Source organism: Trichomycterus rosablanca, chromosome 15 (assembly GCF_030014385.1).
Source record: "Trichomycterus rosablanca isolate fTriRos1 chromosome 15, fTriRos1.hap1, whole genome shotgun sequence".
Classification (NCBI taxonomy): Eukaryota; Metazoa; Chordata; class Actinopteri; order Siluriformes; family Trichomycteridae; genus Trichomycterus; species Trichomycterus rosablanca.
Window position 1 is genome coordinate 18,519,066 of NC_086002.1, and position 19,424 is coordinate 18,538,489.

General features: G+C 40.2%; 3 protein-coding genes across 3 annotated transcripts; all 3 read left to right on the top strand.

Moving 5' to 3' along the window:
• The first annotated feature begins 4,717 nt into the window (after window positions 1-4,717).
• LOC134328338 (histone H1-like) lies at window positions 4,718-14,005 on the top strand. The gene is made up of 2 exons (XM_063009444.1): window positions 4,718-4,812; window positions 13,423-14,005. The coding sequence occupies exons 1-2, from the start codon at window positions 4,718-4,720 to the stop codon at window positions 14,003-14,005; spliced, it is 678 nt and encodes a 225-aa protein (XP_062865514.1).
• A 558-nt stretch (window positions 14,006-14,563) lies between these two features.
• On the top strand, window positions 14,564-14,976 carry LOC134328250 (histone H2A-like). The gene has a single exon (XM_063009335.1). It carries the CDS (start codon window positions 14,590-14,592, stop codon window positions 14,974-14,976), a length of 387 nt encoding a protein of 128 aa, XP_062865405.1. The 5' UTR covers window positions 14,564-14,589.
• Window positions 14,977-15,665: 689 nt separating this feature from the next.
• Window positions 15,666-18,282, top strand: LOC134328248 (histone H3-like). Its single transcript, XM_063009334.1, has 2 exons — window positions 15,666-15,849; window positions 18,056-18,282. The coding sequence occupies exons 1-2, from the start codon at window positions 15,666-15,668 to the stop codon at window positions 18,280-18,282; spliced, it is 411 nt and encodes a 136-aa protein (XP_062865404.1).
• Window positions 18,283-19,424: the final 1,142 nt, after the last annotated feature.

Here is a 19,424-nt window from a genome sequence, read left to right on the forward strand (position 1 = left end):
GTACGTTTTCATCTGATGACCGAAGTGAACGAGTAGGTTAGTATGGATGAAGTAAATCAGTGAGATATGTAGGTGCTTGGCCATGAAAGGCTATAAAAACCAACAAAAGAACCTTATGTTGAATGTGGTATTGGATGGGTAGCCAGTGGAGCTGTTTAAGTGAAGGAGTTATGTGATCACGTGATCTTGTATGTGTTAGGACCCTCGCGGATGAATTTTGTACATGCTGTAGCCTCTTCAGCCCGGAGACAAGGAGCCCATAAAGAACAGTATTACAATAGTCCATTACAAGAGTTTCAGTTGAAGAGAATGAAAGAAAGGAGCACAGTCTAGAGATGTTCTTAAGGTAAAAATACGCAGTTTTAGCAACATTTTTTATGAAATTCAAAAGAGAGAGTGGAGTCTAGAATGACACCAAGATTGCGGACCTGAGACAGGGAAGAATTGGTCAAATCTTGGAATTTTAACATATCATATTACTTTTTACAATTCTCCAAAAGTGCCACCAGAGGGCGGCAACACAAGAATAATTTTTTAACATAGGTTACAAGATCTCGTTTTACTATAACGTTACGACCCCTTTTGATGGTATAGGGGTATTGATGGGGTCAGTATCTAAAAAAAATAACCTTTTGTGAAATACCAGAGTAGCAGAAAGTGAAACACAAACTCTGGATTGTACTGACTTTTTACTGGAAAAAATCAGAAAAACAATCCACAAAACAGATATTTATGGTACAATATTTATATATATATATATATATATATATATATATATATATATACGTATATATACTGTAAGTGCGTGTTATCACAGAGCTCATGGTGCACTTTACCTTCCCCCACCCCACTTAGTTACACGCGGGAATCTAAATTTTAGGAACACCTGAATTTAAAGGTATCCAGTACAAAACCATCACTGACTGTAGACTCAAACTGCTAAAACACATGATTACATTCACACCTGAGTGTGTTTTATCTACATTTAAACCCTCATTTGTTTAAATACTGTTACGACGAATCTTTTGGTTGAGAGGCCCTGAAGAAGCAGTCGGATAATTCCAGAAAGTACTCTTCAAAACACTTTATTAAGTGTACAAAATGATCTGTGAATATAAGTCAGAGCTAAGCCGATCGGCGCTCCTTTCTCCTGCAATCCAGATGATTGCCAGCCAAAAAAGAGAGCGTGCGTCTGAGTGCGCCGGTTTTTTAAACTAAGCTAGGCTCCTCCTCCTTTACTGCTGGTGGAGCCAATGAAATGTGCTAAAAAGCCCAGGGCTCCGCCTCCCCCCCCTCGGTAGGAGTCAGGAAGGGAGCATGGCCGGCGCCATTTTGAACAAAGGGGACATGGCCGGCGCCATTTTGAACAAAAGACCACGTGGGTGAATGCCGGAAAACTTCCCATATTAAATTTACGTTTTTTATGTTCCGAAAATCCTAACAATACCAAGTCATGCAGGTGAAAAACGAGGTGAAAGCATCAGTATGTGTTGTGTGTTGGACGGATTAAAGCTCTGAGTACAGCCTGAGTTTACAGTTGAATAGAAGAGTAAAACAGGTCTTACCTGCAGCAGCTTCACACTTTCCTCGTGCTCCAGTCTGTTCCTCTCTCGGGACTCCAGCTCGTGCCGCTCCACACAGCGCTGATGATGCTCGCGCAGCCTCTGAAACCTCCGTGTCTCGCGCGCACCGAGCATGATTATAATGATGCGTTCAAGGTGCACAGAGAAAGTGCAGAACTGCACACGTGCGTTTATGATGGCGGGGTGTTTTATCAAATGTTTCAGTGCCAATTTACTTCTCATGAAGTTAATCACTCTCCCATAAAATCATTACCCAAACACAGCTTCAGAGACATTTTATTAAACGCTTTAATGTGTTGTAGAAATCTGTACATTAAAGAAAATACAACATTCTTTTTAATAATGTCAATTATCAGGTCAGGGGATGGCTTAATTAACTCAGAAGGAGCTCAAATTGTTGTATGACTTCAAAATAATTACTAAAACAAAAGAGGGCCTAGCAGTTCTCCGTTTCAAAATAAAATACTATATTCATACAGATCAAGTTAATAAACAATTTCAGTGTGTCTTGAACTGTGTCTTGAACGTAGCATTAGTAGTTCACAGGTGCTTAATTGCTCTCTCTCTATCCCCTCCCCCACCCTGACTCTGGACCTGTTATGCTCTGGATCTGAAGATGCACAAACCAGTGTGACATGAACGCAGTATAAAATGTCTTACCACAACACTACACTATATTTAATGCTATTTATTTTTACTGATGCTTTTACATCAGATACAGTAGATAACAACATATGGTGCTAAATAATTTAGCATGAACTACATGTATAGAACAAATGGATACTTCTGATAAAATTCCATGTTTTACTGATTTTGTAAAAGTAAGTAAAATAAAAAAAGAAAAATAAGTTTACACATTCTCTACAGGAAACAAAGTGCTGCACATTTTAATGCATGATTACTTTTTACTTGCTGAATGTAAGTACTAGGGAAAAAAACACAATGTGTTTTTTTTCTTTTAGTTACATACAGAAAAAATATTGTTCAAATTTCTATCCCATAGAAGAGACATTAAGACGTTTAAACCAATAACAAAACATGGAATTCTGAGCTGTGCCCAAACCACTGCGTATTATGTATTTATATAACATGTAGGACATCTTTATAGTGTGATTTGAATATTTGTGCTCTGTCATTCAATTTGAAAAGAGAAAACCTGATCCTGAAGTTTACTTGGAAAGCCTATGTTCTTGCCCCTCCCCCACACCCAGTCCTGCATAAATGTAAAAAAATTGCATAAATGTAAGTCGCTCTGGATAAGAGCGTCTGCCAAATGCCATAAATGTCAATGTAATTTGATTATTACTGTTGTATATGTATACATAACAGTAAATGAAAGCAGTAGTATTAATTAAACAGTACATACAAAAAATCCCCAGATGTGGAACTGCATCGTCAAACATTTTAAAGTATGAGAACCAAGCACGTTAATCGATAATCTATCCCATAATTCAACTGGAGCTGCAAGGATATTCAAAGCAGAAGATGAAAAATGTCAGAAAGCAGGGAGTTGGCTGTTTACAACCAAAAAAACAGCCAACTTAATCCAGTTGATCACTAGACCAATGTCCTCCTCAGTGGACATTTTTCTGCTCATTTATTTAAAAAAAACATTAAATACCCTGATGTGTGAATACTGTACATTTACCATCCTAGGTTGGTTTGATGATTATTCACCACCCACTGATAGGTACAGATATTTACCATGCTAGATATCTATCGGGTGGCTGTGATGCATTGGCAAGCTCTTGGATCACAGCTCTGAAGAGTTGATGAATAGTGATCAAGTCACTCAAAATGACTAAAGAGTTTCACTTGGTCAGCTTTTCAGTCAGTCAAATAAGGGTACTTCCATCAGGATGTGAAAGGGCTTGGACCCATGGGTCAGTCCGGCCTCATCAGAATTGGGTGTAACATAGATGCTTTGACAAAAGAACATGCTAGAAATGGCTGATATAAAAAGGGGCAGTGGAAAAACATGGACATATGCATGTGAATGACCCGTGTTGCATTTTTGGCTAATTATTGTCATGTGTTTGTAGGGCGGCACGGTGGCTTAGTGGGTAGCACTGTCGCCTCACAACAAGAAGGTCCTGGGTTCAATCCCAAGGTGGGGCGGTCCGGGTCCTTTCTGTGCAGAGTTTGCATGTTCTCCCCGTGTCCGCGTGGGTTTCCTCTGGGTGCTCCGGTTTCCTCCCACAGTCCAAAGACATGCCACCAGGCTAATTGGAAACACTGAATTGTCCTATAGATACCTAGCCGCTAGATGCACAAACCAGTGCATTGTAGTGCCGGTCCCAAGCCCGGATAAAATAGGGAGGGTCGTGCCAGGAAGGGCATCCGGCGTAAAAACTGTGCCAAATCAATGTGCGGATCATGATCCACCGAAGAGCTGACCCCGCAACCGAGCGGGACAAAGGCCCAGGAGAAGAAGAAGATTGTCGTGTGTTTGTAAATACATCTTTTCGGATGCAACAACTCTTTTTATATGTGTGTTCAGTTTTAATCTGAGAAGCAGCCTTTGAAAATGGGTATCATTGAGTGTCATCTTTGTCTGAAGTACCTTTCGTGGTTGACCCAGCACCTAAAAAGGATTTGCAGTTCTCCCAGGGGCTTTAGTAAAGTTTAGTACTTGAAATTCTAAGAGCTGACCTTAAGAAAACATGGCAAGTCTGCATGGATTTTGCTCGAATCGTTGTCCAGATAAAAAATACTTTGGAATGCCTGAACGGTTTCAAATTTGAGTATGTTTATCTAGAGCCTCTGATGACAATGTGGCCGAAATTTCGGACTCGTCTGACCTTTCTAGAGCCTGTTTGGACACGTTCCAATTCCAATATATTCCCATTCAAATCCCATAATAACTTTTTGGACACCACTTGGGCCGTTTGACTTAAAACTCAACTATGTGGGCAGTCAACACCTCTAGAAGTAGTCTGAAAAATCTGAAAGCTCTAGGTCCACATGAAGATTTTTAAGGCCTTTCAGTATTTCTCCTCCTTCACTGAGAAAGGCATAAGGCCAAGGTGCAAGTCTGCATGGATTTTGCTCGAATCGTTGCCCCAATAAAAAATACTTCGGAATGCCCGAACGCTTCCAAATTTGAGTATGTTTATCTGGAGCCTATGTCGACAATGTCGCCAAAATTTCGGACCCATCGGACCTTGCTACCCTGTTTGGACACGTCCAAATCCCAATTTATTCCCATTCAGATTCTTACACGCTCTATGTAACACTGCTTTGAAAGGTCCGATCGACTCAAAACTCGAATGTGTGGGCTGTGGACACCTCTAGAAGCAGTGTGAAAAATCTGGAAGCCCTAGGTCCACTTGAACATTTTTAAGGCCTTCCTGTGTTTCTTTTGCCTGACTTTGAACCATTTCTAAAGGTTCCAGAACCTCTAGGACAACAAAACTTGTTTGCATTACAAACTACGAGTTTTCCCGAGTGTAACCATACCAGATTTGTCTACCTAAGTGCCCAATAAACATGTTAATTTAGTAGCTAAACGTTATAAAAACGTTAGCTCAAGCTGCTGGTGTCAAACAGCATCTACTCATCGAGACAAATCTATTGATATGTGTATCTTGCATGTTGACCACCGCGAAGTATGAAAAACGAGTGTCATTAGCATTCGGTTGCTAACAAAGGCCTCATAGGCTTGGCGGGAATAAACAGTCAAACACTGACACCGGGACTTGATTGAATCATAATCTAGGAGTCGTCCCGAGTGCATGGGTACCAAATTTGTCCAACAAAGTGCCCGATAAACATGTTAATTTAGTAAAAAAATTTATAAAAAACGGGGAGAAAATAAGCATTTGGGCCTTCACTACTGTATGCTGCTTATGGGACCCCACTCAAGTATTCAATATATTGCAAATGGGATGACTTTTCACTGTCCAAAAGCTGTATATTTGTCATGCCTTTATTATACTGGAAATGGGATAAGTTTATTTTAATTTTTATTTGGTCCAAAACCAGTATAATATGACCAAAACCCTTAGAGATTTTTTGGTCCAATTTTTTTCTTTGTTTCTCTGATCTTTTTCAAACTTGCACCATAGGTTGGGGAGGTGGAGACTTAGAGAGGAACGCAGATTTGGAAGTCCTACCTCGCTCCATACCTGAGATCTGACATTCCCATTTCCAATATATCGCATAGGTAAAAAATATAGTGGCGGCTGCTGGTCTTTCAAAGAGGGGAAGCTCATTGTCGGCTTACATCATAAAATTTGTCAATTTATTTATATATAAATGTATAAATTCTCCCCTTTGTTAGTTTTCAAGAAAATGGCCTGAAATGGGTTGCAGTTTGTCTTCCGACTTCACTCGCAAAATCTGCGATGGTACTGAAGCTCCCAGCGACAGCTGTCAATCAAAACGGGATTCAGCCTTTCGACTGATCCTCCAATCATCTTGCAGAAGCTCAGCGTCCAGACCCGCCCACAGCTCATTCACCCCCAGAGACGCTCAGCGTCCGGGGGCGGGACAAAATCGTGGCATTTATCCAATGACCGGCGAGTTTCGAAGTCCCGCCCATGCAGCCCCATAGAAGCAAAGAGACGCTCAGCGTCTGCGGGTAAATGCATTGAAGCTCCGGGAATGTATGAGTTAACAAAATCGAGTCGATTTGTGATAAGTAGCTGATTCTGAACGAACTCGTCTTCAAGATGAACGTGTTCTAACGCATTTGTAGTCAATGAAATGTTAACACAGCTGTACATATTTGACCATTTAATTTTTGACATTTTAGGGGAAGCTGAGCTTCCCTTGCAGTCTTACAGAAATCGCCACTGATATATATATATATATATATATATATATATATATTAGGGCTGTCGAAGTTAACGCGATAATAACGCATTAATGCAATCTCAATTTAACGCGATTAAAAAAAAATAGTGCCGTTAACGCAAATTCTGTTTGGCCTGCGAGTCATCCGTAGTTCATGTTGAGACTTACCAGCGTTTTTCATTTGCGGTTTGTTATCATAATGTAACCAAGCGTGTAGTGATGCACTCGCTTAATAAATAAATAAATACACAGTATATTCACAAGTTGTCGGGAGCAGAAAACTTTTATTACTTTTTCTGTTACGGGACCGGACAGCTGGAGTCATCGCGTTAGCCAAGCATGCTAGTCCATGAACTATGGAAGCCCCAAGGGGTCAAAACACACTCACTTCGTGTAGAAACGTCCATCAAATGTCACGATACAAGCACAGAAAAGTCTGTTACAATAACTACACCTTATCCCACCTAAAGCACCGCTGATCTACAATATTTGGAGAAATTCTAACCTACAATCTGACATATATACGAAGTCAGGGGTCTCTGCTGGATAGTATTTCTGCCTAGTATGTGAGTGAATTACAGTTTTCTCTTGTCCCAGCAGTTTTTAACATCAGTACATTTAGCATAAAATGTGTTCACCATTTTAACTGTAACATTTCACTTAAAAATCCTTGTTTTCTTTAAAAAAAAAAAAAAAAAATGTGATTAATCGCGATTAACTATATGAAATTCTGAGATTAATCGCGATTAAAAATTTTAATCGTTTGACAGCCCTAATATATATATATATATATATATGTGTGTGTGTGTGTGTGTTTGTCAAAATTTGCTTATATAATCATAAATAGACTTATCCCATTTGCAATATATTCTGAATCTTACTTGCAATATACTGTAATGATATAGGATCTCATTCCAGTTGCGACATAAGTCCTACTTGCAATATACTGTAGTAATACATGTCATCCCATTTGCAATCCAGAATTACTATTCTGGGGTGGCAGAGCCGTACGGGTTGCGGGCCCCTGCCGGCCTCGGGCCGGGGACCCTGCGTACCGAAAGCAGAGGCGATCTGAGGCCCAAAATACGGGGGGCCCCACGCACAGCGTCCGGCAAAAGGCACGTAATAGATTGCTATCGAGACATTAAGGCACTAATTAGAGGAAGTATTACTGTTATAATGTTATTTACATATATGTACATGTTTAAATGTCTTTTATTTATAGAATGATGAGTTTTTCTTCTTTAAAACAGATGATTTGATGATTAGTAAAAATACTTCAGGGAGAAGAGAGAACTCTTTAGGGATCGGTAAAAGACTGAGATCATATCCTCTTTATAATTAAATTAAAATAATTTTAAAAGAAAAAATAGAGGTTGATGTTTATTTAAAAACATTTAAATTAATAAGTTCTACACTGTTCAAGCTCCAAACTTAAAAGTTAATCCTGCGCTTGTAATTAATATAGAGTATCTAGATTTATACTGTTTTATTTTGTTTATATTAAAATAGCGCTTGTGTTTCCTAACATAAATCCCTGCTTGTTCCCGAAGTCTGTTACTAGGAAACCTGTGCTACTGGTGTCAGAACTAAGCGCGTTTGTGTTTGTATGATTTGTGTAAATCCTATTTGTTTAAAGTATCCTCCAGACCACCCAAGAAAGATGGAGGGCCCTGCTGAGTAATTTTAAGGGAGTTTTTCCTGCCACAGTCGCCCTCGGCTTGCTCAACAGCGGTTTTTGTATCTGTTGGTCCTGGATTTTGTAAAGTTGCTTTGAGACAATGTCTATTGTAAAAAGCACTATATAAATAAAATTGACTTGACTTGACTCTGTAATTACATTGTCAGGCTACATACAGACAACATGGGTGGTGTCTGAGGGCCGGGGGGAGGCCAAGGCACTGCCATGGATTGGCGTCTTGTCGGGAGTGTGTTTGTGTATTATGCCCAGTGATTATGAGAAAACCAGACCCAACGTGACCCTGATAAGAATACAACAAAATATGAATACTAAATAATAAAAATAAACAAAAATTAATAACTTAATTAATTTCATTTATTTTTTATATTTTACCAGCACTTTATTATGGTCGGGGTCATGGTGGCACCTGACCGACTGATAGCTCTTGTGCAAATTTACTGCAGAATCACCATTACTAAATCAATAAAGACTAATAATATTAATAATAATAATAATAATAATAATAATAATAACAAAAATAACAATAACAATAATAATTAAAAATAATAATTAAAAATAATAAAAATACAATAATAATAACAATACTAATAATTTTTATTAATAATATTATTAATAATAATAATAATAATAATAACACACACAAACAAATATACTGTTTATTCCAGTATGAATACTAGTTTAAAACGGATTTTCTTCCTGTACAAAAGCAGACATGGTGTCATGTGACTGAAACAGCCAATCAGAAAATTTTCCTGTCTTGGCCAATCAGAAAATTAGTTTGCCAGGTCAGCCATTAAATAAAATTTTAGCTGCAGTACCGGTGTCCGAGCTATAGGGGAGCACTATTTCTGAGTTTACTATCTTACTGAGGACATTTGCTGAAACTTCTACACGTGACTCATTAGGGTCATAGGAGCCTATTCTAGAATTTTCATTGTGCGGACCAGGCAAAATGTCCTCACAACGAAGAATGACCTCACAATGCTGGTGTTCTGTCAGGGGTTGGTCCTCACAAATATATAAAGACCAGAACACACACACACACACACTCACACACACACACACACACACTCTCACACACACGCACTCACACACACACACACACTCACTCACTCACACACACACACTCACACACACACACTCACTCTCACACACACACACACACACACACTCACTCACACACACTCACTCACTCACACACACACACACACACACACACACACTCACTCTCACACACACACACTCACACACACACACACACACTCAAACACTCACTCACACACACACTCACTCACACACTCAAACTCAAACTCAAAAGAAGCTTTATTGGCATGACAAATAATGACATTCGTATTGCCAAAGCAAGTTACAGAGAAATATAACAATAAAAATAAGAAAGAACAAAAATATACAGAATAGTTACATGTGCAAAAAATATAGAATAGAATAAAATATTAATAAAAACAGTGCAAAATAATAACGATAAAAAGTATAATATTTACAATAATGAGGTAGTAAAACAATCAGTTTGTGCGTGTGTGTGTGTGTGTGTGTGTGTGTATGAGACATGGTCACCCACTGTCCCTCACCTGGTGACAGGTGTGAGTATAGAGTGCTGCTAGTGTGCAGCTCTCTCTGTGCTCCCCCAGTAGGTGGGGCAGTTTGTCGGGGTCTGGGAGGGAGGTAAAGTTGGGGATGATGTTATTAAATTTAGGGAAGAATTGGGAGCGGATGTGGTGGTACTTGGTACACCGGGTGAGGAAGTGCAGCTCCGTCTCTACTGTACTGAGAGTGCAGTGCTGACACAACCTCTCCTCCCGGGGCAGCCAGGACCGGGTGTGTCGCCCCGTCTCCACGGCCAGGTTGTGTGCGCTCAGTCTGTACCTCGTCAGGGTGTTTCTTAATTTAGGGTCGGATACTGCGCTCAGATAATCTGCTGCACTGTAGTGTCTGTTTAGGGCCAAATAACACTGCATTTTACTTTGAGTTTTAGTTTCAGTTTCCCAATAATTCAGATATTTAGTTCTGAGTTTTTGTGTAATTGGGTTTATTCTAATTGGGTTTACAGATTTCTCTTGTTCCTGAGTCTTTATTGTGTTAGTGTGTGTTATTAGTGTGTCGGTGTGTGTTAGTGGTGTATCTGTGTGTGTTATTAGAGTGTCTGTGTGTGTTAGTGGTGTATGGGTGTAGTGACTCAGGACCAGTTGGATGAGGGGACTGGTATGTTTGCTCAGCTCTTGGTGTTTCAGGGCTTTATAATGATAAGTTTGGGGGTCGCTCTCATTTAGATGTTTCCAGAAGTTGATTGCTCTTCTCTGTATGTTTATAATTAGTGGAAATCGGCCTAATTCTGCCCTGCACGCATTGTTCGTTGTGTGTCTGTGCACCTTTAGGATGCTTTTACAGAACTCTGTGTGCAGGGTCTCTAATGGATGTTTGTCCCAATTATGGAATTGATGGTGTGTAAGCGAACCCCAAACTTCACTGCCATATAGAGCAATCGGTTCAATTATTGATTCAAAAATTTTAAGCCAGATTCGAACTGGAATTTCCACGAATGTTTGACGTTTTATGGCGTAGAAGGCCCTGCGAGCTTTTTCTCTCAGTTCATTTACTGCCGGATTAAAGTTTCCTGTGGAACTGATGTTCAGTCCGAGGTAAGTATAATCTTTAGTGTGCTCAATTTCGTGCTGTCCTATTTTATATGTGTGTTTGGTTCCCTGAGATCTGGCTCTTTTCTGGAAGGTCATAATTTTGGTCTTTTTGAGGTTGACGGTCAGGGCCCAGGTCTGACAGTATTGCTGCAGCAGGTCCAGTTTGTGCTGGAGACCCTGAGCGCTGGGGGACAGCAGGACCAGATCATCTGCATACAGCAGGAGTTTAATCTCGGAGTCGTGTAGAGTGAGACCGGGCGTGGCTGAGTGCTCTAACATGGAGGCCAATTCATTAATATAGATGTTAAATAGAGTTGGACTTAAACAGCAGCCCTGTCTCACTCCACGCTCCTGAGAGATGAGATGTGTTCTCTTACTGCCAATTCTTATTCCACACTGGTTTTCTGTGTACATGGATTTAATAAGATCATATGTTTTACCCCCTACACCACTCTCTAACATTTTATAGAATAATCCTTCATGCCAAATGGAATCAAAAGCTTTTTTAAAATCAATAAAACATGCAAATATTTTAGAGTTATTTTGAACTACATATTTTTCGATCAGGGTGTGTAGGGTGTAAATATGATCGGTAGTGCGGTAATTTGGTAGAAAACCAATCTGACTTTTACTCAGGACGTTGTGTTGGGTAAGGAAGTGTAATAATCGTGAGTTAATTATACTACAGAATAACTTCCCCAGGTTACTGCTCACACAGATGCCCCGGTAATTATTAGGGTCGAATTTATCTCCACTTTTGTAAATGGGTGTTATGAGACCTTGATTCCAGATATCAGGGAAGGAACCGACACTCAGAACCAGGTTAAAGACTTTTAACATCGCCAGGTGAAATTTGGAGCTGCTGTGTTTGATCATTTCATTCAGGATCCCGTCAGGTCCTGATGATTTCTTTGTTTTTAGTTTTTTAATGTTGTCTTTAAGTTCCTGCTCAGTAATGAGAGAGTCTAGAGGATTCTGGTGGTTTTTAACAGCCCGTTCCAGTTCCTCTAACTTACTAATAATTTGATTTTGTTCAGGATTTGAATCTAATTCTACATTTTTAAAGAGTGATTGGAAATGGGTTGTCCAGATATCCCCATCCTGAATGGCCAATTCTTCCTGTTCTCTATGTTTTAATTTGTTCCAATTGTCCCAGAATTGATGTGTGTTGATTGATTGTTCAATAATTGTTAGTTGTTTTTGGGTGTACTGAGCTTTTTTGGTTCTGAGTGTACGTTTATATTCACACACACTCACTCACTCACACACACACTCACACACACACTCACACACACACTCACTCACACACACTCACTCACTCACACACACACTCACTCTCACACACACACTCACTCACAAACACACACAAACACACAAACACTCACACACACTCACTCACTCACTCACACACACACTCACACTCACTCACACACACTCACTCACACACACACACACACACACATTCACACACACACTCTCACACACAAACACACACACAAACACTCACTCACTCACACTAACTCACACACACTCACTCACACACACACACTCACTCACAAACACACACACACAAACACTCACACATACACACTCACACACTCACACACACACACACACACACACACACACACACTCAAACACTCACTCACACACACACTCACTCACACACACACACACGCTTCTCATAAGACTTGAAACTGTATCTGTCGGAATTTGGACCCATTCTGTCAAAAAGGCTTTTGTATGGCTTCAAACTGATGTTGATTTCAGGAGGGCCTTGATCGATATTACGGAAAACCTGAATTCCTCAGCTGTGCAGTGGGGCTTCGGTCAGGCCACAGGAGTTTCTTGAAGTCGAGCTTTTCTTTATGTGTTTGTGGATTTTGCTTTAGAAGTCGCTTATGACTTATTGTTGTGGCTGAAACTCATGAATTTCCAAATTAGAAAAAGCATCATTGTGAATACGGTTGTTTTTTTTGCCATTAGTACTATTACCAGTATTATGGTTAACATTAAATATTATTCTTATTATCATCATCATTATTCTAAATTGTTATGTTTATTATTTATTTTTTCTTCCATTTGTTCTTTCAGCTACATGACAGTTAAGCACCCTGGACTCGACCTAGTCCTGCTTGGTAGCTGTGTTTTACTTCGCACTAAACAGCCTATTTTTCTAGTAGAAAAGGAAGCTCACATCCGCTTATAAATACATGTGGAAAACACTAAGGCTTTGTTTGCACTTTTCAGCCTGTGTCTACAAGAAGATCGGGTTTCCTCAGCATATTTTTCCGTGTAATAAGATGTGAAATGTGCGCTGCGTCGCTTTACGCATCAGGAGCGGTGTGCTGTTTTAGCAAAACACAAGGAAACAGAGCATCGTTAGGTTCCCTTTGCGGGCTTTTACATGAACGAGAGAGCTTATGTTCGGCCGACGTGCACTTTATTACCTCGCATTTTATATCAGGACTTGTATTTTAATCATTATTTGCCATGAGAAAACACAAGTGCGCATGTGTCACGGAAGCACACAGACGCTGCGCTGGTCGAGTTGAGTCTACACAGTTCTCATGTGTGCTATAAAGCCCCGCCCCCTCTCGTAAGAGGGAGGAATCTCTGTACAACAGAGCACAGCGCTTCACTCGCTCTTTCTTAGCGCCGTTTTAGCTCCAACAACGATGGTAGAAGAAGCTCCAGCACCGGCCAGCTCGGCCCCCGCCAAGGCTCCTAAAAAGAAGACCGCGGCCAAACCCAAGAAAGCGGGTCCCAGCGTCGGCGAGCTGATCGTCAAAGCTGTTTCCGCTTCCAAGGAGAGGAGCGGCGTGTCCCTGGCCGCCCTGAAGAAAGCTCTGTCTGCAGGTGGATACGACGTGGAGAAGAACAATTCCCGCGTCAAACTCGCCGTCAAAAGCCTGGTGACCAAGGGCACCCTGGTGCAGACCAAGGGCACCGGCGCCTCAGGCTCTTTCAAGCTCAACAAGAAGCAGACCGAGGAGAAGAAGCCCGCGGCCAAAAAAGCCGCCGCTCCTAAAGTGAAAAAGGCCGCAAAGAAACCCAAGAAGGTAACAGCCAAGAAGCCCGCCGCTAAGAAGTCCCCTAAGAAGGCCAAGAAACCCGCTGCTGCAGCTAAGAAAGCCACCAAGAAGGCTAAGAAGCCGGCGACCCCCAAGAAGGCAGCCAAGAGTCCTAAAAAAGCCAAGGCAGCCAAACCCAAGACCGCTAAGCCCAAAGCGGCCAAGGTTAAAAAAGCTGCCCCCAAGAAGAAGTAAACATGTTTATGTTTTATTATTTTTGTTTCCTTAAAACGGCTCTTTTAAGAGCCACCTATATTCTCCCTTAAAGAGTCGCGTTTCCTAAACACATACATACATATAAGCATGCATGCAAACCTACAACTACTCATACATCCATTCATACATATTTTATGGAGAGTGTAATAAGCGAGGAGTTCAAAAAACTAAGTATGACTGGTCCTGTTTTATGTGTAATAATGCTTTTGTCACACATCCCCATAAAACTGTCCGTATAAATGTGTATATGTATGTGCACTCACGTATATGAGCACCTTACAAAATGTAATTATTAGTGTAAATGTTATTGTGACATAATATAATGTAATTGTTGCTTAAGAGAAGCTTTTCTGTATCATACATTACACGGGCGGGAGAACGGAGGAGAAGAGAGGGGGGGCAGTATGTGTTTCCCTTGGGACATGACGGCGCGTTTAGGATTGGCTCAGCTGTACCTTCGCTCTTAGCCAATAGGAGAGAGGCCAGTTTGCCTATATCATACCGTTTCGAGCTCTCTCTGAGTTTATTCCAGTTTTGTTCGACGAACACACCTGATCATCAAAATGAGTGGACGCGGAAAGACCGGTGGTAAGGCTAGGGCTAAGGCCAAGACTCGCTCATCCCGTGCCGGCCTTCAGTTCCCCGTGGGCCGTGTTCACAGATTGCTACGTAAGGGAAATTACGCCGAGCGTGTGGGAGCTGGTGCTCCTGTCTACTTGGCTGCCGTGCTGGAGTATCTGACCGCTGAGATCCTCGAGTTGGCTGGTAACGCCGCCAGAGATAACAAGAAGTCTCGTATCATCCCTCGTCATCTGCAGTTGGCCGTGCGTAACGACGAGGAGTTGAACAGACTGCTTGGAGGTGTAACCATCGCTCAGGGCGGTGTGCTGCCTAACATCCAGGCTGTTCTGTTACCCAAGAAGACCGAGAAAGCAGCCAAGACCAAGTAAAGTCGCTCTCGTGTTCTAACCAAAAGGCTCTTTTAAGAGCCACCCATTTCCACAGAAAAAGTGCAATTTCCCCAGATAGTGTGTAAATAAATGTAATATCGTTTCATAGACTCACATGGCATAAAACACATGATTTATGTCATGGTAAAATTAACAAATCAATATGTACGATTTATTTTTTCTCTATCTTTACATATGTATCTATATACATACATTATATGTATACATAAGTGAAGTTTTATATCACTTGAAGAAGCAAAACCAACAATACAGACAATTAAAAGTGGTGCAACAAACGTGTTTGTGTAATACACATGGAACAAAAATAATAATAATGCTAACAATAACTAATAATAAGCAAAATGAACGAAATAATCAATATTATATATTTTTTAAATGTATATACTTTAAATGCGATTGTAGGCTGTGTTTTAAAAGCACAAAGAAACAAAGGAAAGCATTATAAATCCCGCCAACAGCGTAGAGTAAATATTATGTATTTTGAAACGAGGCAGTGGCAGAACGCCGACCAGTCAGCGACATTTGACGTAAGCACGTTCGTCCAATGAGAAAAGAGCGTCATCAAGACGCCCAATGAGCGCAGAGCGGCTCTGGTGCTTAAATAGACCGTGCTGGGCGGGCTGACACATTCTGTCCTACAGTTGGTGAAGTGCAGAGTTCCAGACGCGATGGCAAGAACCAAGCAGACCGCTCGTAAATCCACCGGTGGTAAGGCGCCGAGGAAGCAGCTCGCCACTAAGGCTGCCCGCAAGAGCGCCCCGGCTACTGGCGGTGTGAAGAAACCTCACCGTTACAGGCCAGGTACCGTGGCTCTGCGTGAAATCCGCCGTTATCAGAAGTCCACTGAGCTGCTCATCCTTTTTAAATATGATCTTTATTAAGACATGATTTTCAGAACAAAGTTATTATCATTACATTACAATCCGAACCAGATAAAGAACACAGCAATAACACATACAAAACATAAAATCTATTACATACAAATTTTTACAACTTAAGTATCGACCATGGAAATTTTTTCTTAGCTTTAAGATCTTCAGTTCGCAACCGTCTTAAGTGACAAACAATCTGTTTACAAACAATGTCAGCACTTATATTAATTTGGTCTATAATTATTTTGCATCTTGTTTTCCAAATCTTTGTATTCACCACACAAATAATTAGCCAGTAAAATTCTTCAATATTTGTATGTACATTATCAAAAATACCATACATTATTGTTCTCATATTTATATCAAAATCCAAATTTAATGTTTTTACTTTATTCCAAATGTTGGTGGTTCTTGTACAGTTCAACAAAAGATGTTCAATTGTTTCTTCTTCCAGACAACCATGTATAGGACATTTAGTGGTGGTGACATAACAACTCCATTTCACAATTGTTCTAACAGGTAATCTATAATTTATTATTAGCCACATTGTGTCTTATATTTTCAGAAATATTTTTAGAGAGTATGTTCTTTATTATTATCTTACTTTCATTTAAATCTGTCTGTCTATACTGTAAGGTTTCTCCATGATAAAATGTATTAATTAATTTATAAATTTCTTTATTTGATAAGTTAATCCAGTCAATATTTAAGTTTGTATGCTTAAATGTGAAATCACCATAAATAAGTTTATAATAAAATACATCTTTTCTTTTCTTTCCTTTTTGTTTCAACCATTCAGATTCCTTTAGTATCCACTTAGCCTTCCTTTCCATTGCTTGTGCTATGTTTTTACAAAATGCAATTTTTAATTTAATGCCTAAGTCGATTGCTCCTAACCCTCCTTGTAACTTTGGTTTAAACAAAAGGGTTCGTTTTGTTACCTCCCTATTTGTATTCCATATAAATTTAATACACAATTTGTTCAGGCGATTAATACATTTTTCATCTGGTGGAAAAACAGTAGCAAGAAATAATAATTTAGATAAAATAAAGGTTTTAATAATATTTATGCGAGTTTTATAGTTAGAGCCTTTGAATTTGTCCAGTTCATGTTTCACTGACTCTTCTTTCTTTTCCCAGTTTAGTTCACGTGCTCTGTCTTTAGATACATATATACCCAGTACTTTTATTTCTTCTTTTATATTAACTTCTAGATAGGGTTGTGTATTTCCTCCTATCCAAATACCTTCTGTTTTCATTTGGTTAAGTTTTGCACCTGCTATTATTTCATATTCATTAAAATAGTCTTTTAATATATTGTATTCAAATTGGTTTTTAATAAAGACTGTTATATCATCAGCATAAGCTGAGATTTTAATTATGTTGTTCTTAGAAAGTTTTATACCTTGTATTCTTGGGTCATGCTTGATTTTATTTAGAAGAGGGCTAATAGCTAGTACATAAAGGGCTGCACTTAAGGGGCAGCCTTGTTTAACTCCCCGTTCCACTAAGAAGGAATCTGTCAAAACACTGTTTACTTTTACTTGTGTCACAGATGTTTTATATAATAGCTTAACCATATGTATAAATTCAGGAGGAAACCCATAGTGTTCCAACACCAACCAAAGATATTCTCTAGATATTAAATCAAAAGCCTTCTTTTGGTCAAGAGCAATAATAAAATAATCGTTAATGTTTTTATTTGTCATTATCTCTCTTAAAGAATTCAAGTTGTCCCACATATATCTGCCTTTTATTGCACATGTCTGTTCCAATTCTATCAAATTGTCTAAATGTTCATTTATTCTATTCATTAAAATCTTAGCAAATATTTTATAATCTACGTTCATTATTGTAATTTGTCGCCAATTATCAAAATCATGTGAATCTCCTTTTTTAAAAATTAAGTTAATTACACTTTGATAAAAAGATTCATGCATTTTGCAGTTATTTATTCCATCATTAAAAGCGGATGCCAATAATTCCCCCACATCTTGTTTAAATAACTGATAGAATTCGGTGGGTATGCCATCTGTGCCGGGAGATTTACCTTTATTTAGTTGTTTAATGGCAATAAGAGTTTCATCACATGATATAGGTCTTCCTAGGTCTTCTGAACAATAAACAGTATCTTTTGTGCATGTACTCAAAAAGGACCGCACTTTTGTAATGTCTACTTCTATTTTTCATCCGCAAGCTGCCCTTCCAGCGCCTGGTTAGAGAGATCGCTCAGGACTTTAAGACCGATCTGCGCTTCCAGAGTTCTGCCGTCATGGCTCTGCAGGAGGCCAGTGAGGCTTACCTGGTCGGCCTGTTCGAGGACACTAACCTGTGCGCCATCCATGCCAAGAGGGTGACCATCATGCCTAAGGACATCCAGCTGGCCCGCCGTATTCGCGGAGCGCGTGCTTAAACGAACCCACTCCATCCAGTTATCCCCAAAGGCTCTTTTAAGAGCCACTTACAGGGGTTGGACAATGAAACTGAAACACCTGGTTTTAGACCACAATAATTTATTAGTATGGAGTAGGGCCTCCTTTTGCGGCCAATACAGCGTCAATTCGTCTTGGAAATGACATATACAAGTCCTGCACAGTGGTCAGAGGGATTTTAAGCCATTCTTCTTGCAGGATAGTGGCCAGGTCACTACGTGATGCTGGTGGAGGAAAACGTTTCCTGACTCGCTTCTCCAAAACACCCCAAAGTGGCTCAATAATATTTAGATCTGGTGACTGTGCAGGCCATGGGAGATGTTCAACTTCACTTTCATGTTCATCAAACCAATCTTTCACCAGTCTTGCTGTGTGTATTGGTGCATTGTCATCCTGATACACGGCACCGCCTTCAGGATACAATGTTTGAACCATTGGATGCACATGGTCCTCCAGAATGGTTCGGTAGTCCTTGGCAGTGACGCACCCATCAAGCACAAGTATTGGGCCAAGGGAATGCCATGATATGGCAGCCCAAACCATCACTGATCCACCCCCATGCTTCACTCTGGGCATGCAACAGTCTGGGTGGTACGCTTCTTTGGGGCTTCTCCACACCGTAACTCTCCCGGATGTGGGGAAAACAGTAAAGGTGGACTCATCAGAGAACAATACATGTTTCACATTGTCCACAGCCCAAGATTTGCGCTCCTTGCACCATTGAAACCGACGTTTGGCATTGGCACGAGTGACCAAAGGTTTGGCTATAGCAGCCCGGCCGTGTATATTGACCCTGTGGAGCTCCCGACGGACAGTTCTGGTGGAAACAGGAGAGTTGAGGTGCACATTTAATTCTGCCGTGATTTGGGCATGTTATGTTATGTTTTTTGGATACAATCCGGGTTAGCACCCGAACATCCCTTTCAGACAGCTTCCTCTTGCGTCCACAGTTAATCCTGTTGGATGTGGTTTGTCCTTCTTGGTGGTATGCTGACATTACCCTGGATACCGTGGCTCTTGATACATCACAAAGACTTGCTGTCTTGGTCACAGATGCGCCAGCAAGACGTGCACCAACAATTTGTCCTCTTTTGAACTCTGGTATGTCACCCATAATGTTGTG